At 34.1% G+C, this 25,058-nt stretch overlaps 4 protein-coding genes across 6 annotated transcripts; 2 read left to right on the plus strand and 2 right to left on the minus strand.

Moving 5' to 3' along the window:
- Window positions 1-883: 883 nt before the first annotated feature.
- Window positions 884-7,678, minus strand: LOC106666266. Its single transcript, XM_014393344.2, has 7 exons — window positions 7,505-7,678; window positions 3,844-4,168; window positions 1,733-1,887; window positions 1,481-1,665; window positions 1,286-1,424; window positions 1,101-1,230; window positions 884-1,043 (listed from the first exon to the last, which is right to left on the minus strand). Exons 1-7 carry the CDS (start codon window positions 7,526-7,528, stop codon window positions 955-957), a joined length of 1,047 nt encoding a protein of 348 aa, XP_014248830.1. The 5' UTR covers window positions 7,529-7,678; the 3' UTR covers window positions 884-954.
- Window positions 7,679-10,008: 2,330 nt separating this feature from the next.
- On the minus strand, window positions 10,009-13,745 carry LOC106666219 (SNAPIN protein homolog). 2 transcript variants are annotated; one of them, XM_014393254.2, is made up of 6 exons: window positions 13,287-13,449; window positions 11,024-11,189; window positions 10,844-10,950; window positions 10,516-10,786; window positions 10,298-10,461; window positions 10,009-10,241 (listed from the first exon to the last, which is right to left on the minus strand). In XM_014393254.2, exons 3-6 carry the CDS (start codon window positions 10,849-10,851, stop codon window positions 10,049-10,051), a joined length of 636 nt encoding a protein of 211 aa, XP_014248740.1. In that variant the 5' UTR covers window positions 10,852-10,950; window positions 11,024-11,189; window positions 13,287-13,449; the 3' UTR covers window positions 10,009-10,048. The 2 variants fall into 2 exon arrangements, with proteins under 2 accessions (XP_014248740.1, XP_014248447.1); XM_014392961.2 differs by lacking the exons at window positions 10,009-10,241; window positions 10,298-10,461 and adding an exon at window positions 13,518-13,745 and having other exon boundaries at window positions 10,672-10,786; window positions 13,287-13,450.
- A 34-nt stretch (window positions 13,746-13,779) lies between these two features.
- Window positions 13,780-20,236, plus strand: LOC106666218 (serine/threonine-protein kinase PLK4). 2 transcript variants are annotated; one of them, XM_014393253.2, is made up of 13 exons: window positions 13,780-13,977; window positions 14,071-14,166; window positions 15,569-15,779; window positions 15,838-16,043; window positions 16,096-16,239; window positions 16,300-16,455; window positions 16,523-16,608; window positions 17,037-17,815; window positions 19,117-19,247; window positions 19,320-19,481; window positions 19,550-19,660; window positions 19,720-19,931; window positions 19,993-20,236. In XM_014393253.2, the coding sequence occupies exons 1-13, from the start codon at window positions 13,930-13,932 to the stop codon at window positions 19,994-19,996; spliced, it is 2,346 nt and encodes a 781-aa protein (XP_014248739.1). In that variant the 5' UTR covers window positions 13,780-13,929; the 3' UTR covers window positions 19,997-20,236. The 2 variants fall into 2 exon arrangements, with proteins under 2 accessions (XP_014248739.1, XP_014248738.1); XM_014393252.2 differs by having other exon boundaries at window positions 19,320-19,484; window positions 19,993-20,235.
- Window positions 20,237-20,517: 281 nt separating this feature from the next.
- LOC106666172 (mitochondrial enolase superfamily member 1-like) lies at window positions 20,518-25,050 on the plus strand. The gene is made up of 10 exons (XM_014393154.2): window positions 20,518-20,663; window positions 22,342-22,444; window positions 22,509-22,624; window positions 22,682-22,836; window positions 22,894-23,012; window positions 23,075-23,232; window positions 23,290-23,424; window positions 23,485-23,656; window positions 23,773-23,954; window positions 24,010-25,050. The coding sequence occupies exons 1-10, from the start codon at window positions 20,577-20,579 to the stop codon at window positions 24,103-24,105; spliced, it is 1,323 nt and encodes a 440-aa protein (XP_014248640.1). The 5' UTR covers window positions 20,518-20,576; the 3' UTR covers window positions 24,106-25,050.
- Window positions 25,051-25,058: the final 8 nt, after the last annotated feature.

Below are 25,058 nucleotides of genomic sequence, written 5' to 3' on the forward strand. Positions count from 1 at the left end.
CCAGGGAACTTTCAAAGCTGAACTATTTTTGTCCTTCAGGTCAAGATTTGTATATGTATTTCTTTTTTAACAAATGACCAATTAAAAAATGTAAATAATTTAGCATTTTTTAATAAATTTATTTACAATATTAGTTGAAAAATGTGTAAAAAGGAAGAATACAACAAGTTCATAAAAATATAAAAAGTTAATAAAATAGGAAATAAAATAATCCCACTTATGTTGCTAGCTTTTTCATCTTAATCAAGATCTTAAATAAAAAGTATAGTTAATTTAATTTATTTGAAATAATGTACATTTTTAAATTTAAGTAAATAAAACTGTAATTTCAAAATAAAAATGTATTACAAAAATTAATGAATTATACAAGTGAAATTGTTTAGTTAAATCATAAATAAAGAGAAAAAAAATTCAGTTGAGGGAAGTTTTGACCATGTTTATTATTCCATCAAGAGTTCTCCATATTTAGAGTAACGATATTCAATTAAAGAATTGATAAATACTAGAAGGGAGTAAGTCAATATCATTTTTAATAACCTAATAAGTTATAATTAAGGTATTAAGAGATAAAAAAGTCAATGGCACGAGCGGGATTCGAACCCACGATCTTCGGCTTGATACGCTGCTGCTTAACCACTTGAGCTATCATGTCCTTGATCCACTTGGACACCAACCTCCCGCAAAACTAGTGAATCTAACTAACTAATAAGTTATGGTGAATCTTCATGTATCAACGTGAATTTCGTTATTAGGGTTGCAAACAATTTTTAAAATGTTACAATTTTGAGGACAACTTAATATACCTGGGTAGGCCAGTGTAACCCAGATTATTGTTGATAAATTTACGTAAAAACTAATACAGGCTTTTCAGAGGTTAAAATAATGAACAAATAGAAAATGATTTATTATGAGCGTTCACAATTTATTATTTGCTTTATATAAATTAGGAACTTTTTAGTAATAAGACCCAAGGTAAGTGACACTTAATCGTCCTGATTCAGACGGGGCACTTGTCGCTCTCCAGTACCACCAGTTGTACCATACTGAAAAAAAAGTAAATATTAATTTTATACTATAGGAAATAAGAAATTAAAACTTACATATATGGTTGGGAGTTAGAAGAACTGAAACTCGATGACATGAAGATTGACATTCGGCCGAAGGCTCTAAAATAACAAGGCGGGTTCCGCTACCTTGCACTAAGAACACTGTTGTGCCTTCTGTTCCAGGCTAAAAATATTCAAGACATTAATAAAAATTTAATTTTATTTACAATAAAACTTACAATCTGGTAAGGTGGTGAAAGCTTTTCGTCTATCAGTATATATTTCTCTGGAGTTACCCCTGAAACATAATTGGGCAATTTTTTTGGAAATCCGAACAATTTTCTCACTTCTCTCGTTGGCTCAAGTCTATTCAGTTTCCTAAAGAATAAAACAATTTTTACAAATAGGTAAAAATTCTTTGTATTGTTAATTACCAAGATGTATGGACGTCTCTAGCTTGAGATGGATTGGTGTTTAACGGTTTGTTGTAGAAAATATCCTCACTCGTTGACCACCCCCCTGTGCTTTCAATCCTCGGCGCGTCCCGATCAAACATGTCTTTTTTTGAATTGTACATGTTTTTCAAGTCTCTAAACCTTACAAGCTTGAGAGTTTCATCCTGTAAAATTTCCAAATAAGAAAAAGATTTTGACTTGCATGGGTTAGGGGGGATAATGATTATTCACCTTTATAATAAAAGGGATTCCAGTGTGGAATTCCTTACTCATGAGATTGCTCTGTGTCAAGTTTAACACACTCCTGACCCCTTTGCAAGGCCAGCAATCTATGTCTGATACTCTAAAGTATGGATTTGAAATTAAACAAGCCTCATCGTACCACTCTGGAATTTAAAAATGCAATAAATCGAAATTTGCTATAAAATCAGATAAATAATTTTTAAAATGTGCTTTATAAAACTTGGAACATCAATTTTGAGGCATAAAAAATGTTATGTAATACCAAATTAGGTATTCAATTTCAATAATCTATTTTTATTACATATAATTTTTTTCTTTCAAGTTTGCTGATTGAGAGCGTTAAGTTGCTATGTTCACAATCACCAAATAGATCGACAATTTTTGTAAAATATTTTTTTTTTTATTATTAAAATGAGGTCTAGTTGAAGCTTAACTTGTTGTAAATGTCAAGCCTGAAAAACGAAATTAAACAACTAAACTGGCACTGAGCCATTGTAGACTGTTCCTCACTGAAGATGGAGTAAGGCCGAAATGCATTTGAGGCGACATTTTTGACATAAAAAAAGATAGATGCAGTGCTGGTTCAACATGTTTGCCGACTCGCAGGCCAACACTCGCCATCAACTTTAAATATATTAAGGTAAATGTACTTATACATATGTACATGTTTTATTACATGTAATACATGCACAATGTAATGTGCATGTATTAAGTTAAACAAATAATTCAGATTACACAAGTATCCATCAATAACAATAACATTAAAATTGTAAAGAGTATTAATCAGTTTGAGAAAGATTTGTTTCAGCAAAACAACTAACTGAAATTTCCTCTATATATTAATAGAGGTGGAATGAGTACATCATTTCACTAGTTGGAAAAGATAGTTATACTCAAAAACTGGTTTTAGCAGCTATCCGGATTTTGAGCATTAAATGCTCATTGTTAGGCTGAAATGTACAAGCACATTTTTCAACATGAATGCCTATAAGATGTGAACTGTTCAGATGTCATGTTGAAAAACGTACTTGTACGTTTCAGCCTGACAAAGGGCATTTAATGCTTGAAATCCAGATAGCTGCAAAGCCAGTTTGTCAGTAGAACTACCCTTTCCAAACACATTTGAGAGACGAAAATGATCAGATATGTCAACAGTTCAAATACACTTAATATTGGACTTTCCTACTGACTTAAGTTTGTGTTTTATTACAATGTTTGGCTGAAGACCTGCTGTTTTATCGCAATCCTTTGGGTCAAAATACAACGTGAAGGATAGGAGAGTGGAGATGGATTATGACTGAACACATAAAGTAAATATATTTTATTTGAACCGGCAGAGGGTCACTTACTGGTCCTGCCTACACTTGTGAGTATTAACAGTACTCAAATGCGTGTTGGCTGAAGTCATCTTCAGTGAGGTACGACAGGTTCTCTTGAGTTTGAGTAGCATCAATACTCGCGAGTATAGACAAACCCCACAAGTGACTTACTGCTGGTTTAACATGAGTTCACTGACTCAGACCAACACCACCATTAACTTTAACTATATTTTTATATATATTTTGAGTCAAATTGTCTGGGTGTCATTACGTAAAATTGAACCTACAAAACATGCAAATAAAAATAAAACATCATATTTAACCCAAAAAATGGCTATATTTTCTTATTCATGCATGTGGAGAACTACCAGATCAGTCTGACACATGTTTAATACAAGTTGGATAAAAATTTTAGTATAAGGTCTGCAAATTTTCAGGGATTCAAAAGTCGGGTGCATAGTAAAAACAGTTTATTTATTTATCAATTTCAAGAAAAGAGAGATATAATGTTTTTTAATGAGATTATTTCATACAGGAATAATTAAAATATCACAGTCTGAATACAAATAGAGAAGAGCTAATTCAGATTAGAAATAATGATTGCATATGAAGATGCTTCATTTTTCGAATCCCTTCTTCTAAGAGTCTGCAAGTGAGAAGAAAAAACACAAAATGTAATTATTTACTTAATTTTTCTAACAGTAATTAATTAGGTTAATACAAACAAACACACACAATAACTAATAATATAAATCATCAAATCAAATTAAAATGAAGAACCTGTAATTGAAGGAAAAGTCTTGACGATCGGAAGCATTATTTTCCTTAAAAGTTTCATCCCAGGATAAATGAGTTCCTGTATGTTCCTTTCAAGGTAGTTATGTGCAGTCTTACGGTAGGTGAAGAGAAGACCAAACAGGACAGCGACCAAGCAAATGACTATGGATAAGCCGATTAAACTAATTTGACTTTTTCTCTTTTGCAAAGTGTCCTGTTCATCCTGAAAGCCATCTGCTTCGAGGAACCTGAACGACTCATCTATGATCCTGTCAATTTCTTCGTCTGTGAGATTCCAGTCCTTTCCGATTCCACGGATTCTCTCAATCTGTGAAAAAGCCGTACTTATGATACACAATTTTTTTTTTGTACATAAATTAATGGTTCCAGTAACAAACAATATAACAACAACTATGTTTATCTAATACAAAACTAAGGTGGGTTTGAATTTAGGGCTGCTGAGATCCAAACCTAGGATGTTCCATTATCCCTCCAATTTTTTTGGTTTGTTTTACTTCCTTATTAGACAAATCCTTGCTTTAAATTTTAAGTTTATTACATGGAACACAAACAAACCCTCACTATTTTAGCAATTGGATTATGAATAATATTCTTTAAATAATCAACCATCTCATTTGTTTTAGTCTAAAGCTCTCTAATGGTTTAATTTATCTTTCTGTCATTTTATTGTTTTTCTATATTTTATTATTTTGTGACACAGATCCAACAAGAATCTTCTTGTTAATGAAAGAGAGGAAGTCAAATATGTGGCCAGATTACTCAAAATTCCCAGAACAATTATCTTAAGAACTTGACACATTGTCATGAAGAAGTCGGTGGGTAGCCAAGAAAGAAAGCCTGATTCACCTTAATGTCTCACATCTTGACTTGATCTTTTGTGGTGTGATTCCACTGTAGTCATTACTGCACAGCCAGGGCAAGGAGGTGGTCAGAGATGTTAAATTAAGGTGAAGAGTTTCTAATGCTAGTGAGACAGTTGATATGACCTGCCTCTGGTTTACATCTTCAGATAAGTTGGACAACGATTGAGAGAACTGAGAATGATATTGACCTGTATACAAATTTCAAAAAAATTCAATTGAATGAGGTTGAGGTTTGAGCAGAGAAGCTTGCCATTAAATTAACTCTACAAATAATGAACAGGGAAAATTCTCATTAGTGTTAAGTTGCATAGCGAATACTGATTATTTGGAGATCATGAGATGCGATCTGGTGTGACAGAGGTTTAGAAAAACATTTTCTTTATCGTGCCATGTTTCGATCTTTATTGAGATCATCTTCAGAGTCTGGGACATTGTTTAAATTATACAAATACATGTAGGATGTGGAAAAAAATTGAATTTATACAATGCTAGAAATTTTAGACTCAATCAAAATATTTGTACTCATCACCAACTAATGGTCACTAAACACCACACATAGTGAATACTTTTCAAAATCAGAGTCTCAAGCTAACCAAGGCCTAAAATTTAAGCACAAAAGTTCTCCACTGTTAAAATAGTCAAGCATTTCAAAGAAGCTAGTCATCAGATTAAGCTGTATAGGAGAAAACGATCTTAACACAACAGCCGACTGCCCAAGGCGAGCCTCCCTGACTTTAGATTTTATCTGGGCGAACCTATCAGGCACGTTGTACAAAGAATCATTGAAGTGTGACATGGAAGAGATTTATGCAATGTCTAAACCGTAAGACTTTCTTATTAAAGATTTATAAAGAAACCTCAAGAAGAATGTGGCTTCAAATGAAGGTGCAGTATAAAAGTCACAAGGTCCCATGTTCAAAATTTAACTGCAGAGTTAAGAGTGGACACCAGCAAACAACCTATTGTAAAAATATCACTGGAATTTTGTCATAGAGGTCCTCAAAGTTACGGCTACAAAACAATGTCAGCAAGATGCTATTCAAAACTTTGTACTGATTGCTAATTTATATAAGCTCAATTTTGCACAATGCCCATCACACATGTGCAGAGTTGAGCCTATCACTTCTTGCAAGTCCACTGGCAAGTCCAGCTTTTGTAATTTACAATAAATTACGGACAGGCCTTGAGAACCACCCACATCAGGTGTTGGCAGACCTCGGTCTTATCCGTCTGCCCACCGAGGTTGGGCTCCAGAGGCTATCAACAGTTAGCATTTCAGCCTATCATCAGATCAAAATCCAACTAACTCTTAAATACATTCTTTCCTATATACATACCATTTACTCACTTAAAGTACTTAGAATTCCACCATCACCTTCCACATAAGTTATATAAATAATCTACATGAGGGTCAAAAGGGTTCTCAATATTCCTCCAAAAGCCCTCTCACTCTAAACATTCACGCCAATAAGTACATTCACTCTCAACACACTTAAAGCCAGAAAACAATACATTTATATCAGTACTATATAAAATAAAACAACCCTGTTTCCTCCAAAAATCAGAACGGGGCTCAGATACTCGCTGCTCAAGCACAATTCTCATATTGGTGGATTACATATCCTCTTGATGGAGCCAAGGAATTGACCCCTTCAATTAGGTGAGACACATCAAGCAACCTTCCTCAGTTGATCCAAAAGTAAGTCTCCGTGTGACGACTTCGCACGAGCTATCTTAATCAGGTGTGATTTTCTAAAAGTCAGATCCTCTGAAGGCCACCTATTGACAGTCCTCTTGATTCGTGAGTTTCTCTGCTGATCCAGTCCATTAACTTTGTAGTTGAATGTTTTGTTCATAATAAATTTGACCTAACTCAACAGAGGAAAGTTTTGCTTATCTTCCTTCAAGATGAGGGAGGAGGGTGTAAACCCAGGCTATTAATGCCTTCAAGATAAGTGAGGAGGGTGCAGCCCAGGCTATTTATGCCTTCAAGATGAGGGAGGAGGGTGCAAACCCTGGCTATTTATGCCTTCAAGATGAGGGAGGAGGGTGCAGCCCAGGCTATTTATATTTCACCCTTGTCAAACCGTCTTCAAATAATTGGAAAGGGTTTTCACTCAATACTTGGAATGGCCGGCATGTCGTCCTGACCTAAAACTCACAGAACATCGGCAAAATGTCTTGTCAAGTATGGTAAAAAAGACTCACCAAGACTAGATAAATTAAACATTAATTTCCAGAAGGAGAAAGTCAATATTTATCAGTAATGGTTTATTATAAAATCAACGTCATCAATGCAAAATAAAATATACTGACTGAAACGTTCTTTTCTGTACACATAAAAATATAAATAAAGAAAAAAGTTATACATGTACAACACATCAATAAATATTAGCAAAACAGAGGAAAATGCAGAAATTAATTAAAATTAGAACCTTTTCAGTCAGTAATACTTTAACGTATGCACGTGAATATTTTTATTTGAAAATTAATTAATTGTTAAGCAAAAAAACATTGCTTACTTAAATTTTGAGAGGAATTTAGATCTGAAAACGACCGGTTTTTCGATAACATAGCTGAAATCACATCAAGAACAGTAGTTTTGTCTCCTTGGATAAATTGTGGTTGATGATATTAAGATTTAAGAGAGCTTATTAAAAAAAAAAGAACTTTTTCTTTGGTTGTTTATTTTATTTAACATCAGTACCTTTGGGAGATTCTTTTATGTGCACAATGGACTTAATTTAACATTAGAGTGAAAGTAAAACAACAGCGAATACCTCTGTAAAGTAATTACTCAGCATCTCTCAGGTCTCAACGACTCCGGGTTCGTGAGAAGTTAAAGCACAAAAACCCAATGCCAGGGACTTTTATTTGTCAACAGAAATACATGATTGACTTTGAAACCCGATTCCTGAAAAAAGAAGGAAGGGGTCTTCGGGTGAATCACAGAATCCTGGCGGTGCATTCCAGGGTAACAGAGGGAAATTCAAATATGACCCCGCCCACCCGCTCTTTTTCTCTTCTTCCAGGAACAGGAGTGAGTCACACGGATAAAAGAAGGCATGATGAAACAACCCATGATGACTTCTCACTTATACTTTCAAGAGTTTTCATTTGTCATCTAACATTGTTTGAAGAATATTTCTCAATGCACTGGTTTTCAAATGCCTTGCAATTCATTCTTCTGCCCAGTTCTGTACTGTTCAGTAGGATTTCTGCTAAAAGCTTTCATTACATATATAAAGGCATATTGATTACATATATAATAAGTTGACAAGCACTGCATAATGAAGTCATCCTTGAAGACAACAGTTCCTTGATTTTTATAATGAATGTATCAAAGATCTAGCTTTCCTATGCATGCATGAAAGAAAAAAGTAATATCATCAGTAAGTTCATACATGATAGAAGTATTCACAGAAGTCTTCTTGGATTGTCAGGACTAGTTTAAAGAAGTATGTGCCTTAGTTTGGCCAAATCCAATCATCTTAGTCTTCCAATGGTTAGTTTTGTCTATTAGATGTATCTCATCACAGTACCATCTTAAATAATGACCCTCTGATTGTACTTGTAAAAGTGTATAATTAAGTTTTCTTATTCTTTCCTTTATTAGCTGACCTATTGCATTTGTGGAAAAAAGTAATCAAAGTTCATACTAGGTAACTATTTAATTCAACTAGTTAAATGTATGGTGTCAAAGAGTTTAGCCAGATAGCAAATGATTGGGAAATTCCTGAACCCATTCACAGGTAGTCCACTCTCCCTCATCGTTACTAGTATTCGTTGACAACACAAATGATAAAACTTGTCATCCTTCATACCAGTCGCCTAGTTGAGTCAACTGAGATCACCTCAGAAAGCATTGAGATGGCTAGTTTCAATGATGAACAGTTCATTGAAGAAATTTGTATTAGTTCTGATAAGGGGTATGAAGTGTGAGGATTGAAGCAACAAAATTAAAAGCATGATATGGCATTAATGGGAATTTGCCCGTTTTCTGATTTTGTAACAACAGATGAACCCATACTTTCTTCGACTAGGTATCAACATTTTTCACTTCACTTGTTGCAGAAGAGCAAGTACGAGATGTGCTCCTGCTTCCTCAAGTTCTAACATTGTAGTGAACTCCCGTTGGTAAGAGATGTTGATTCCACTAATTACCTCGTGTAAAATCAGCCAAGAAAAGTCTTCACATGACTGACGACAGTCAACTAGCCATTGAACAAGGTTGAAGCAACTTGGTTAAATCAGCCATATCACCTTACCTGAAAGAGCCCCCAGTTTAGTTGATTCTAATCATCCTAGTCTGCATATGGTTAGTTTGGCCTGTCAGATGCATCTCATTACTTTGCCATCTTCAGTGGTGGGTCTTACGTTGTATAAAGTTTTAAAAGGGCCCAATTGAAAATTGAAAATGACTGTAAGAACAGGATGATGAAAGACAGCCAAACTGCAGGTTCATACAAGAAATCTCACAACTAAGGAACATTAATTAAAAAAATTAAATAAATAAAGTTCAGTGGCTTTGAGAAATTATTAGTTAAAATTATTTTATTAAACAATCAAAACTGTGAGAGGATCAGAAAAATTGGACTAGAATTAATCAGCCACTTTTTTAAAATTATTTATTTATTTTTAAGAAATAGACACAAACTTCAAGGTTTATCAACCTACAAAAATGATTTTAAGATTAAATAAGATAAATATATATACTTCCTCGTCCACAACTTGTCAAGCAGCTTCTTCATCATAGGCTCATGAAGCAAAATTGTGTGCACTGCCTTGTGTGCAAGAACCTGGGATCCCATTGTCCCAGGTTACATACAAAGCATTGTTATCAAGGACCCAGTCCGTCTTCGGAGGACTTGCCATTCAATGTTCGCATTCTGAGGACTTTAAGATTGCCCTGTATCAGAGACTGTGAGGTGAAGTCAGTTAGTTGACGATTCAGGTTCATCAATGCAGTCCTGTGTTCAAGAGTACCCAGTTTAAGTTCAGCTGTGAGATAAGTCACCTGAGTCTAGAGGTTGTCATCCCAAGATCATCAGAAGAGGGCCTCCAGCAATCAACCTTCAAGTTTGACAAAGGACAACATTCCATGGTGAACAATAAATCTGATTTTAAGCCACGGAGACCACCTCTTAAAGTGAAACATTTATTCAATTAAAACCTTTTTCCTGTATAGGACCGCTTTACCTTTTTGTGTGATTTATCCTGGGGTACACGAGAGATCAAAGAGAAAATTTATGTAAGATAATATATATTTTATTTGTTATAAATTTATTTATGTTTAAATATATTTAGTACTTTTTTTTTATGAATTACAAATCTAAGCCTCTAGAGAACCGTAATATAGACAATTTTTCTCCGATTATTTTTCTTCTTGCGACCGTTTCACTGTTGAATCCCTTGCTTCTTAGTATTGAAAGTATTTCTTCAGGATTATTCTCATCAATTGCTACAAAATATCCCAAACAAGTATTTGACATTAGCTCCTCCAAAATTGGCAACAACCTGAAATAATTTCATGTAATGATTTGACAAATAGGAAAAGAGGTTGTAAAATTTACCAATCTATTGTGCTCCTTCCTCTCTCCAAGCCTGCCCACGCCTTGTCCAAAATGGAATTTTCATCTGAGCCATCAGATGGTACATAAGGTGGGTTGAAAATAAGCAGATCTACGCTTTTATTAAGCCTGAGACTTTTCACTAAATCACTTCTAATTACATCAACCTAAGTAAAAATTGATATAATAATTTGTAAAGTAGTTTTATTTTAAAAAATTACCTGCGTTTTATTTAGCGCAGCTGTATTTTTTGTTGCTACACAGGCTTTTGGATTGATATCTAATGCTAAACAATAGAGATTTGGCACAGCTAAAGATAATGAGGTTATTACAACTCCAGAGCCAGATCCAATTTCTAATGCCACCATAGCATTTGATTTTTTAATTAGATTTAAATCGGTTTCGAGGGCATCCATTAATAAGAATGTATCTTCACGAGGCTCATATACTTCATCTGTGAATTCATTTAAGTTCCACAGAGGGGTAGGTAATCTGTAAATCAATGCACATTTGTAATATAAGTAAACACTTATAAGACAGTAAACGTACTTATCCATAATTTAATTAGGCTGTTCACCAACTGGGCTAGATTTATCACTTAGTGTTCTTGTTTGGGTTTCTTTTTGTATTCGGGCTTGAAGTTTATCAAGGCGGTCCTATAAAAAAGAAAAAAATAAGAATATTTGAGAAAAGAAGAAAAAAGGGAAGACAAAAAAGAAATTTAACCACCTGCGAAGCTTGAAGTATGTTTCCAACTACCAAAATCTTGTGCCTTGTGCTTACGAGTTTATTTGCATAGAGTTCAAGATCGAGTGGGCAATTTTTCTCGGCTGCTATTTCCTTCAGATCTTTTGTAAGGGCATCAAGACTCTTTTTTAGTTCAAGTTGGCTCAAGCTGAGAAAATTGAGGTTTATTTTTTTTTTAAAAATAATTTTTTAATTTATGAAATGAAAAAATTAAGACAGGTTAGCTCATTGTTGTCTGCTAATGTTTTGCCTGTGTGTTATTTTGTCAGTTGTGTCTCTTTTATATGCATGTGGCAACCACACTGTTTGACAGTTTTAGTAACCTGTATTTAATAAACAATTAATATAAATTGCCATTTCTAATCATCCTGGTTTGGCATATTCTCGCACTAACTCTACACTAAAAAAGATAAAAGTTGACTTTTTTTTGTTGCCTAAAGTTGAAACTCATGGCAAGCAAAATAAGCTACAATTGTAATGTTAAAGGTTGAGTACTAATTATATCAGAGAAAAATTCTCAAGAATAAGGTCCAATTGTTAATTTTTTTTTAAATTTCACTGGTAAATATACACATCCAATGTCAGCTAATTGTTACCTTGTAGTTTTTGTAGTGTGTGGGCGTGCATTATTGTGTACGAGCAATGACCTTTTTGTTTAACTATGCCTGGACGAAAACTTTAAGTTTCGAACAGCACAGTTTCCTGTGATTATTTAACCCGGAGGCAAAAACATTTGGCAATCCAGGAAATAGCGAATAAAACCTTTTTTCAGATAGACATCAGGCTTGGGAAATTTCTTAGCTTTTTCATCAAAGGAAAGTAGTTTGACCGCTTAACATTATTGAAGAAGACCCATTTTTATTATTTTAATAATCTCTTTTAGGTGGAAGCTAAGTAAAAAGCTATATGTAAACCAATAAGATTACTGGTGTCGGTTAAATTATTCAGTACTTATTTATCTAACCCCAATAAAATCATTGTGGCTCCCTTTACCAAAGAAAGGTTACTAGGAGGCCTAATGAATTTATCTATTTGACCTTAATAGATACTTTGGGAATCAATCTCTTCAAGTTAGCGACTTGGGAACACCTGAAAGCCTTAGTACCTATTCTATTGCTTGTGTCCTGGTAAATCTTAAAAACTGGCAAAAAAATCCTCATAAGATCTGATAGCCAAGCAACTATTAAAGCATTAGCATGTAAAAAAATCACATCAGAATTAGTCAGTGAATGCATCGAAAATCTCCAAAACCTGGGAAAACACAACCTGATATTCTGGGTGCCAGGGCACAGAGGAATTTTGGTTAACGTGAAAGCTGACAAACTGGCCAGAGGAGGATCTGCAAGACCATACATAGTGGCGCTAGACACAGTAAACTTGTAATTAAACAACCCTCACCAAGACTGGTAAACACTGCTGCAATTGGAGAGGGTTAGATTCAGAGGAGTGGTAGGACTACTAACTGTTCACTGTCATCTGAGAAAACATCTATACAACATGGGCAGATGATCCCATCTGCAGATTATGTAATGAGTCAACAGCCACCTTTATCATCTTCAAATGCAAAACAACAGCCCAATGGAGATTTAACCTAACATATGAAAAAAATCTAGGGAATAAAATTGTAGCAGCAACAGTCAATGACACTTTTAAGAAGAAGGATTGAGTCTACTGCACTGAACTAAGGAACTAGGTACAATAAGCCAGACGGCTGCAGTGCCTGGGGAGCACAAACCCTGCTTCCTAGTATCCTTATTACCATAGGGTACCTCCCCCATCGCTCCTGCGATAAGGAGTCTGGCCAGGAGGGGGGTCACTCTGATCCCTAGTTGTGCCATTGCCCTATCTGCTTCATTTTCAGGGGTGACAGGTATACCAAATTGCCAAACTTCTCAGTTCAAGGAGATTTTATTCCAGGAGATAGGCATGCAAACAAGTTCATTAAAGGACCATCGCAGAAACTGAGGATCTAAACCCTAGGATGTGTAAATGGAATGACAGTAGGACAACTGACTGGACAATGCACTCGGAGCAGAAATAAACCTGGGCAGATATTCTCTAGTTACTTCCAGACTATTTTTGTATGAGCCCTACACTAAAAATGGCAAAATTCTGAAGCAAAACAAGCTAGAATACAGACGGACAGTATTCAAGCTATGTGATTTAATAGATTTACAGTATAACTAGTAATTTTTTTATTGAAAATAAGTTTGTGTTAAAAAAAAATCAATTCGTTTGAGTATACCGTGTAGCTTTGACTCGTTCATCAAGTTGGTCAATTGTGGGCTTGATAACGCTCATCAACCCCTCAGCAAGAGAATCTCTGGTCGGGTTGTCACAGAAATCATCAGTCTTGTCTTCCAAAGATGAAATATTGCTGACGATCTCCTGTTCCATGACAAAGGCAGCCTGGAGGGCGAAATAAATTTTAAAGCGAGTTGAACTGAACACCAGAGAAACACGAAATTCAATTTACTTTCTAATCACAAGCAAATGTCATCTTATCGCGTAACATTGTAAACGTTTCTTGTAAACCTGAATGAAAGGTGCCTTCCTCAGTGTGAAATTTAAAGTAAAACTCCACCGTCGAAAATATTAAAACTTTTACCATCATTTTCTACAATTTTCATCAAATATAAATATAAACGATTCCTCGAGGAAATTTTCAACAAATATTGACAGTTGATTTTGACATAAAGATAACGAAGCATTTTGGCGGTAAAACAGGGTAACAGCCTGGGAGTCTTTTAAGGTTTATCTGAAATTTTGTTATTTGTTGTGTTTAACTTTAAGGGTTTTCTTGTTATAAATATTGATCAGACATGCAAACGTCTTAACGTTGTGACTTATTTTTATAATCTCACAAGATTTAAACTATTGATTTGAAAATGAGACCGCCCAAACACTCAAGTATTAGCTTCGGGGAGCAAATTGAGGTAGTCAGTTTAGCGTTAAATTTAAATACTAACAAATATGTCTTATAACTTTAACTTGTATAATTTTTTTTATAACTGTTTTTGAACCTACAGGATTATGAGGTGCTTAATTTACTTGGGAAGGGTGGTTTCGCTTCTGTGTACAGGGCAAGATGTCTCAAGACTTTGATGGAAGTCGCCATTAAAATGGTAAGAGATATGAATTTGTAAATTCATACTTAAAATATAAATTTATTTTAATTTAAAACGATCCTTGAATGGTGTGTTTGTATGTCGCACTACTCATATATATAAAAAATTGATTACTTGCTGCAACACTTATTTATTTAGTTTCAATGATTAACAGCTTAAGCCTTTTACATAAAAACTAAACATAAGCAATACAAATAATAATTGAACAATATTATTATTATATATTTTAAAAACAAGAATCCAAAGAGAAATCAATATTAACATTAAACAAGACATTTTAAAATATTTAGTTTGTAATATATAACTATTGTATAACATTATAAGATAAAACATGCAAGATGTGCTATTGAATGTCAAAGGAAAGATAAAATAAACATTGATCTCATCTGGCGTGTTTTCAATTATCCCAGTCATATTCTTATAACACAGTGTATGTACAAATCTGTGGCATACAGCGACCCATTTCAGCATAATTTTAACATAAATACTTAAAATACTAATAAATTTTTAATGCTTAAATGGAAGCGTTAATTTATTCCTCCCCCCCCATCAAGGCAACGAAATCCACCATTGGCCTTTTTAGCAAATAATGGCAGAAAGCACGATATAAGTGTGAAGAAATATTGACTCGAGTCAGGTTGGGTGGTGTGCGTCTCGTTGTGTTGCTGGTTAGGGGTCGGTTTTCTGCGAGGTGCTTTGCTGGTGTTGAATGAAGCACTCTAGATTGTTTTTTTTATCCCTGATTGAAGGAATGGTATGAACGGTCCCACATACCACCCCCATTATAGGTAGTCAGCTTACTTAAATGTCAGATAAGGAGAATTTTAGTGAGGGAAAAGTGCTGGTAGTCATGGGCTGAGCTTGGCAGTCAATACCCTTTCTGGCGGTATGGGGGGGGGATGCTGCTGCTCAAATCTTTTGTGTCATGGTTATGACATCAGCTAATACAAAAAAAAAAAAAACGTGAAAAATATTGTCTCCAGGCAGTTTATTAGATATTCTTTGAATTCTGTCTATTAGATCATGATAAGTTTAATTAGTTCTGTGATAATGAATTAACAAAGCATTATCTACCTAAAGATTTCTAAAGTTAAGCTGTGGGGAACATTGATATTAATTTTTGAAAGTAATTCTGGATAATCTATTAAATTATTCCAATTAAATATTCTTTTATCTAAGGTTTTTGGTTAAGTCGAAAATTTAGTGTATGAGCGGGATTTGAACCCATGACCTTTGACTCAATATGCCGGTACTCTAACCACTTGAAGGACTTCTTTTTGAAGAACTTCAAATTTTTTCTGTCTGTTAAGTTTAGAACGAATAAATAAAATTATTATACAAAACTAGTTTATTTTAGTATATATGTTTCAACTTTATTAGCTTTTGTTAATAATTACAGATTGACAAGAAGTTGATGGCTGAAAATGGGATGGTAAGCAGAGTGCGGCAAGAAGTCGCAATACACTCAAGATTGAAACACCCATCCGTGCTGGAGTTGTACACATTTTTTGAAGACTCAGACTATGTTTATTTAGTGCTAGAACATGCGCAATACGGTGAACTTCAAAGGTACATTAAAAACAATGTGCTCTCTATAAACGAGGACGAAGGTAAAAATAAAATTCTGTTTAAAAAGACAGTGAAATTACAATTTGAACTTTTTTATAGCTGCGCATATAATGAAACAGGTTGTGGAAGGGCTTCTCTACTTACATTCCCATAACATCCTTCATAGGGACTTGACATTAGCAAATCTACTTTTGACGAAGAAAATGAGGGTTAAAATCGCTGACTTTGGGCTTGCCACACAACTGAGTAGACCTGATGAAAAGCACATGACAATGTGCGGGACACCCAATTATATCTCACCTGAGGTTGTTATTAATTTTATCTAAGTGTTTTTTAAATTTCAAAGAGATTATTTAGGTTGCAATGAGAAGCAGTCATGGCCTGGAAGCGGATGTATGGGGTCTAGGATGCATGCTGTACACTCTTCTAGCAGGAAAACCACCTTTTGATACTGATGCAGTTAAAAGCACCTTAACTCGTGTTGTCATGGCAGAATTTCAGGTTTTAAAACTTTTCCATAAGTTACAATAGAATTTTTCTATTTTGTGATATATTTTCTAGATGCCTTCTGGAATTTCACCCGAGGCGAGGGATCTTATTGAAAAGCTTCTAAGGAAAAATCCCAGGGATCGAATACACTTAAGTGAAATCCTTGAACATCCTTTTATCTCCCGTTCAGAAGTGGATCAATCACAACGAGCAAATAAAATTTCTTACGTCAGTTTCATTATATATAGTGCAACCTTAATCTTGTTTTTGTTTTAATTGTAATTTTTCTTTACAGGGAAATTTGGCTTTGATGGATAGTGGAATGGGTACGATGAGTACTAAAAGCACAAGGAGCAGTTATTCTAGCAGGTATAGATCAAGGTATGTTTCACTGCACATAAGTGAACTCCTGAACTATTCTTTCATCCCTCAATCAGAAGTGGATCGATCACAAGCAAATAGAATTTATTAAGTTTGTTTCTTTGGATCAAAAGTTACAAAAATAAGCATTTAATGACTTTCTTTTTAATTTTTTAAATATTTATTCTTTTAGCTTGATTAATTGACAAATTTAAATTTATTTCAACTTCTAATGAAATTGATTTTCTAAAAATTGTCTAAAACTAATACCAATATTTTTATTTTACAAATTATGAAGCTATTAAGAATTATGAAGCTTGTTTCTCTTAAAGTGTTACAGTTATACATACAGTATTGTAATAAAACTTAAACTCTATGATTTGCTTAGGTTGTATAAATTTTATATTTTGAAACTTGTGAAATGTGTAACTAAATTTTAATTATTATAGATCTGAAGATAGAGAAAAAAGAAGGCAAGCGCTACAAGCACCAGCTCTTCCAACTGTTAGGGACGAGGAACTAGATTTGGTGAACAAAACCTCAAAATCTCTTAGCTTAAGAGGAAACGGTTGTTCGATGGTGAGCAAAACTGGAAGCACAATGGGATCTCGAATGGCACAGCATCAAAGCAAAATGCATAGTAACAATTACGCATTAACCATGTCAGGGAATCAGCCTTTACTGGATTTTTTTGGCAATCCTATTTCCCAAAAGGCTGTTCCAAATGAACGTAAGGAGCCTGTTTCTTCTATAAAAAGGGAAGAGAACCAAACTGAACCTGTTGAGCTTGGAGTGCCTCCCCTTAAAACGAACAGACTTCAACCAACGAGGCACAAAACCAAAACGGCTATCCTATCACTTTTGGATAACGGAGAAGTCTGCATCGAACTGCTTAAGCGAAAAGGAGGCAGCAAAGCCGAAGAACGAGTCGTGGACGTTTGTAGGATATCGAACGATGGCCTACGGATAGCCATTTACAAAGTCGGGCGGCATGGGAAAGGAATACCCGTTGCCGAAACACCGCCTCCCCTCCCAGTCGAAGGTGCAGATTCGGTTCATTCGTACGAGCATTTACCCAAGGAGCACTGGAAAAAATATCATTATGCAGCGAAATTTATTTCTTTGGTCAGAGCCAAAACACCAAAAATCACACTGTATACAAATGATGCTAAATGTATTTTAATGGAGAATTCTCCAGATGCCGATTTTGAAGCTGTGTTTTATTCCGGTAAGTGTACATAAAGATTTTTTTATTTGTACCCCTTACATATTACAAATGTCTCACAAAACTTTTTTTCACATGGTCACAGCACTAATGTAATTCCGGTTCCCTGAGAAACCGCCTAATACTGGCACTCAGTGTGAGGGTTTAAGGGGCAAGGTCTTGAGGTCTTCGTCCATTAAGGCGATGTGGTGGGTTCTCGGGATGGGAATGTGCAGAGAGGGCTCGAGCAGTAGGTTAGGATGGATCAAGACGTTGTTGTGCAACTTTTGGAATCGAGAACGGATCAGTTAGTTGGGAATGATGAGGTTGTTGTGGATAGTGAAGTTAGTGATGTAGTGAGGAGCTTTGACATTTTTGAGGATGTTTGATCTGAAGGATTGGATGTGCTGGCTGTCAGATGGCTTGGCAGAACCCACAGTTCCACTCAGTATGTCCAAACTGGTTGCAGTAAAATCTTGTACAAGGTTAGTTTAGTTTGTGCTGACAGACAAGACGGATTGCAATCCTAGAAGTTATGTATGAGGATTCCACGTTAGTCTGCTGTCCAGGTATAGTCCTAAATATTTGACTTAAATGGAAGTCGGTATTTATTGTGGATGTCTCACAATTTTCTCATCACATTTTTCTTCATTCAGTCTTGTCCTCCACATTTACACCAGTCTTTGATAAGCTCAAGGTGTTCTTGGATGTTGGAGGTAGCTTGGATAGGATTTGAGTTAGAGGATAAAATTGCAATATCGCTCTCATAGGTGATGATGATTGTATTATTAGAGTGTGTAGGTACATCAGCAGTATAAAAATGAAGGATGAACAAACAAAGAACTAAAATTATTATTTTATAATTTCTGATGAGAATGAACACAATTGTAAAGTATCGAGATCTTTTTTCTCCCAATGTTTTCATATTAGCCAAAGGAGATATAAAAAAAATTATTTACAAATAATAAAATGAAGTCGGTCTGCCACACCATCCACAAAGCCACCTAACCAGCCAACAAGCCGGTAGGAGAGGCATCAATGACTTTGAAACCTATGTAATGAGTGTTCTAGTGCAAAAATTAAAATCCATGGACATATAACATGGAAAAGTCCATATCTCCCAGACCACCAGAGCCACATTTGGTCAGTAATCATTTTGGTCTATCAGTTATGTTTTAGTATTTTGCCATTAACAATGTTGGTGGACTACATCAATGTATATATCCTGCATATATTTAGCTGATTTAATTGGAGTTATATGTTACTAATATTAGTAACATATAACAATTACTATAAAAATAATGGCAATAGAATTTTTTTTAAAGGAGGTAAAATTACAAAATCGGAGGAAGGATATAAGGCAATTGATAAAGATGGAGTTGCGACCATACTTCAGGAAGATGTTATAGATACTTACTCATCTGATCTAAGGACTATGTGGGACCATTTTAATGAGGTGATTTATTCAATTACTTTTTAATGTAAATATAAATCATAGAGTGTGTCTACTAATTCATTGTTTTTATAGGCTCATAGACATAGTCTTGCAATAGAAAGCGCTTTAGAGTTGACGTCGAACTGCTCTGTAGGTCCTGTCTTCCCTGTTATCGTTGGAAGGAGGCCGATTCATGCCACTCTTAGCATTCAGCCTTCGCAGTCTAAAGAAAACAATTCACCCCAACAACCCATGGTTGTTAGTGTTTATAAAACTTAACTGTTTCAGTTATTCAAATTTTTTATTTCAATGTTTATTTTTAGTTTGGAAGTTTCAATGTGACAAGTTGCTATAAATCCAGTTCAAGTAGTAAAATTACAAAGCTGAAAGTTTTAAACTCAGTTTCTATACCAGGCATTGGAACTGCGTGCCAGGTAAATATATTTTGTAATATCATAGATAATATATTATTATAATAATTATTATTTTTTAGATGTCTAATGGTGAAGTAAGAATAAAATATAGAGATGGCTCAGAGCTTTGTGTGAACGGTGATTCATCGGGTGGAATCCTCTTTAAAGACCAGCGGGGCATCGAGACGAAATTTGATCAGAGTGATCATCTCGATCAAAACTTAAGATCTAGGCTTGCACAGGTGCCTTTAGTCTTAAGACAACTCATACCAAAACAAAACGCTCATCTTAGGTAAATAAACTAATTTAATAGCCTATTTCAATATTTAATTTTAATTTTTTTTTTTTTAAAGGTGACTACAATTCAAACTCAGTATTGGTTGAGAACAATCAAAAGAGTGTATGCTGTATTTGAATTTCTGCACTATTTATAATCAATATTGTTTTTAATTTAAACAAACAGTGCAATATAGATAATTTATTTATTTTTTAAAAGTGAAAACTATTTCTTCTCTTAATTAGATTTAATTACTGGTGATAATCGACTTGGAAGTGTTGTTTTGTATATATTGATTTTAAGTGACATGGTGTATTTGAAATATATTTTTTAAATTTATTTATTTTTTTAATTAAAAAAGAAAAGAAAAACAATTGGAAAATAAAACATTTTCTGTACATATCAATTTCCTCGTAATCTTTGTATTAAAAAATAAAATTAAAAAAAGCGATAATACAGGTAAGTATATATTTTATCGATGTACAATTAAAAGTATAAAATGCCATTTTTCTAAAAAATGATTCTATCGCAAAGAAAACACTTTGTTTGTTTTAACTGGTACAGATAATCTTATGTAACTTGTTATAAAAAGCAAACAAAACAGACTGGTTCTCTGGTCAGAATTACATAAGCTCCGGAGGAATCGAAAGCACTTACGATATGAATTCCAATCTCATCATAACAGACTTGGAGGTAAAAGACGTAAGATTTCCAACCTCTTTGTACCACGATGGCTCGGACGCTATGGTAGGTTTACTTTTACTATTGTAAAATTACATCTTTCAGACTAATATTACAATAATAACATGGATGCGTTTGTAATTACATGTACAGTATGCTTATAATAAACATAAAAAATGTAATGTTTGTAGGTTGGTTATTTTTAACACCCAAAAGAAATGCAGGATATTATATAATAAAACAACTTGTAAACTGAATAGCTAAAAAATGGCCATTATTTCCCTGTGGTGCCATTACTTGGAGTTTAATAGTTTTTTCATATTCTGAAGTATGGTGGTGATTAGTGACTGTTAATCGATAAGTATTCAAAAATCGTGAGATGCGGTCTGGTGTGACGTAGGTTTCAGAAAAACATTTTCTTTATCGTGCCGTTGCAATCTTTGTTGAGATCGAAACGTTGGCACGACAAAGAAAATGTTTTTCTGAAACCTACATCACACCAGACCGCATCTCACAATTTCTGAATAATTCTGAAGTATTGAAAGTTTCTAATTTTTGGTCAGTAGATAGAAGTGTCTGAAGGCACAAGGTCAGGACTATAGGATCGGTGCGTTATAAGCTTGATTACAACTACTTTTTTGTAATTTGTCTCTGTTTTCACCTCGTCTTCACAGACAGTACACAGTTTGACACACGCTTGGGGATATTTAAGAAGAAAAAAAATCATTAAAAACATGATTAAAAGAAAGTGGCAGTAGGCTGGATCGTCAGAGAAGCTCTCATGCATTAAGAGCCCAAGGTGGCTCTTGGAGGATTTGACTCGTCAAAGAGGGGGTCATCCTCACCCATTAAGAATAGGACATGTGAGGTTGACACATGAACCCTTCTTTTATATCAATGTCCACTTTATAAAGTACTTTATAGATATTTCGTTTTGTATTTCTTTGTGTATATTGATGCTATAGTGTATTAGCGTGAATGTATAGTGTGTGATTGCCATTGGCAGAATTTTGAGAACCACAGATTAGTTAAATATGTGTAGAGATGTTGGAGGAATATTAAGTAATCAACTACCCTAACTGAGTGAATGGAAGTTGTGCAAAGGTGAGCTTCACATAGAATATATACGAGATCTTTGTCAATTTGTTTTTTACAGTTAACTAATGTCTTATGCAGAATCTGCAGTTTGAGCATCTCTGCTGTTAACTATATTGTCACCCTGAAACTTGCCTCCTTTGCAACATCCACTTTTCAATTTTTCAAGCTACTCTGGACAATCTGCTCATATAGTACATCCTCATTTATAGACAAAAGTGATATTATCTGCTTTAAGAATGTTACAATATTATGGGAAAATGAGCAAAAATTGGATGTTTTTCAATCGTTAAAGCCACCTTTCATTGCTGTTTTAATCTGCCACACATATTTTGGCTTCTAACAATCTTAAGTGGTGGATTTATCTCATTCAGCATCAAATTGTAAAAGGACACATTTAATAATTTAACACACAGACCTATCTCTGAAACAGTTCATCACCTCCCAGATCATGCCTTTTCTACTGTATCGTACTGAAAGATCAAATATATGTATGTATATGTATATGTATATATATATATAATCTTATGTAAGAACCATTTTTGGTGGCTTATTGGAGAAATACAGTTTATTTAGCACATTTGTATTATGTTAATGTAATGAATCTGATGTGAACCTGATTTTAAATAATTCAATATTAAAATTATAGCATAAAAATCCTGACTATTCGTGTGCATATGTTATACTTCATACCACAGGGGACGTTAAAGGACACGGGTTAACTTTCACACTAGGAAAAGGAACAGAAGTCGGTGAGCTAAGTTTTAAATTTATAAAATAAAAAACAAATATTTATTTACTTATTAATGTTTTCAGTTATTTCTGGTATAAAAGCGTTGAGCAGTTATGTCATTGGTGAGTCCATTGGGGTGATTTTCAAAGATTTTTCCTCATACTGGAGGAAACTAACAAGCGACAGCCAACTGAGATGGGTATTTATATTGCAGAATTTTGAAAATTGCCTTTAACTGCCTATAATTCTTTATTAGATAGGGCCAGAGAAAGGTGTCATGCATTTGGCAACAGCAGCTATAATAAATGCCCTTTGGGACCTGTGGGGAAGGATTGAGAGTAAACCCGTATGGAAACTGCTGTCCGACCTCAGCCCAGAGCAGCTTGTGTCTGTCATTGATTTTAGATACATGTAGGATGAAATTCAACAATTAAATGAATTTTTAAGAGACCAGTTATTTATTTACAGAACTGATGTTATTTCCAAGGAAGAAGCAGTACAAATGTTGAAAGATGGTATGAAAGAGAGGCCGGCAAGAGAAGCCGAATTATTAACAAACGGCTACCCTGCATACACTACTCAAGCTGGTATTGAGTATATATTTTGTATTAGAATGAGCAAAATGAAAAAATTGTAATACTTTTGAAAGGTTGGATTGGTTATTCGGATGAGAAGGTACGACACTTGTGTCGCAAATACCTTGGTATGGGTTTTGACTCCTTCAAGATTAAAGTCGGGCAGGATTTAGAAAGTGATAAACATCGTTGCCGCCTTGTTAGGAATGCTATAGGTCCAGATAAAAATCTAGTAAGTATTTTATTTAAAAGAAATTTCTAGTAATTAAATGCGTGAGGAAAATTACAGATGGTCGATGCTAATCAAGTCTGGGATGTGAATCAGGCTATAGAATGGATGAAAGAGCTCGCCCAATTCAAACCACTCTGGATTGAAGAACCGACTTCACCCGATGACATCTTAGGCCATGCGACAATTGCTAAAGTAATGTATTAATTAAATTTTAGGACAATGAACAAAATATTAAAAAGCTTATTTTTTTAGGCTTTAAAAGAATACAATATCGGTGTCGCAAGTGGTGAAATGTGCTGTAATCGAGTGATGTTTAAGCAGCTCCTGCAATCTCAAGCAGTTGAATTTTGCCAAATTGATTCAGCAAGGATTGGCGGGGTTAATGAGATCCTTTCAGTTTATTTAATGGCCAAAAAACTTGGAGGTTAATAATATAATTTTTTTATTCATCGACTAAACAAAGCGTTATGTACATGAACACTTATCTGTTTAATTAAAAAAATCCAGTTTTCCGATCTATTTTTCGTTCGATATTTTCAGTCAAGGTCTGCCCGCATGCTGGAGGAGTTGGTTTGTGTGAAATGGTTCAGCACCTTCAATACTGGGACTACATCTGTCTCTCTGGTACTAAAGACTCACGGTGGATTGAGTTCGTTGATCAACAGCACGAGCATTTCAAAGACCCAGCACTCGTCATAGACGGCAATTATATTCTGCCTAAGGTAAACATGTAAAGCTTGTAAGCAACGTAATATAAACCTGAGAATTTTTTTCCAGAAACCGGGTTACAGCACTGAAATGCATGAAGAAGCACTCAGATTGCACGAATTTCCTGTTGGACAAGTCTGGGAAAAAATTTCTTGTAAATGTTAACTAGAAAATGGACTTTCAACCTGATTCTTCTTAATCACTCAATAGTTAGTAAATTTATTATTAATTCCAAATTGACTCTCTCTTGAAAGAACTAAATTTTTATGCAAATTATGTTGTGTGTAAATCAATGAAATAGAGTTACACTGAAATTATAACATTTTTACCTGCGCACAATTGACACACTCATGTACATGCATTACATATAATACATTAGAAACAAAGGAGACAAAATTAGTTGTTAATTTATTAGTGAATGTGCTGAACATTTTCTTAATTTTGATTATTTAGAATTATAGAATTAAATCTAACAATAAATTAAATCTTTTAACATATTGTAACATGCTACACATGCATGCAATCGAACACACACCACAATTATATAAGTCATAGTATTTAATTATATCGCAACAGCCCAATTCTATTAATTATCAAATTATTAATGTAAAACACTAGCTTTTGTATAACCCAGTATAACATAGGAATTGCAGATAGATAAAATTTCAATTTTTCAAATTAAAGCAAAAAATTAAAATAAATAAAGGCTGATACAGGAGTAAAAAATAACAAATATTTCATAAAAGAATATATTATCAAAAAAGTATTTTTAAATTTAACAATATACATATAAATTGCAAACAAATAAAAATTTAAATAGTTTTTACATTTATGAAGATCATTCAACAAACAAAGCATAAAAATAATTAATACATTAGGTAAAAATGTAAAGTTTCAAATCTCCCGTAATTCTAAAAGAATCACCAGAAAGTATGTTTGTAAGTAAAAAAAAATGTCGGTTTCAGTTTTGAGAATGAGACTTCACTGTTGGTAAAAAAGGTCCATCTAGCAGATATATTAAAACTAAAGAAAGTAACTAAAGGTTGAAAAAAGTTGTCTACAAATTTGTATATTGAAATCAGACAAAATAAATTCAATGTAATGCCTAAATGCTTTTT

The sequence above is a fragment of the Cimex lectularius genome, unplaced genomic scaffold, assembly GCF_000648675.2.
Source record: "Cimex lectularius strain Harlan isolate CLEC.00 unplaced genomic scaffold, Clec_2.1 scaffold5, whole genome shotgun sequence".
Taxonomy (NCBI): Eukaryota; Metazoa; Arthropoda; class Insecta; order Hemiptera; family Cimicidae; genus Cimex; species Cimex lectularius.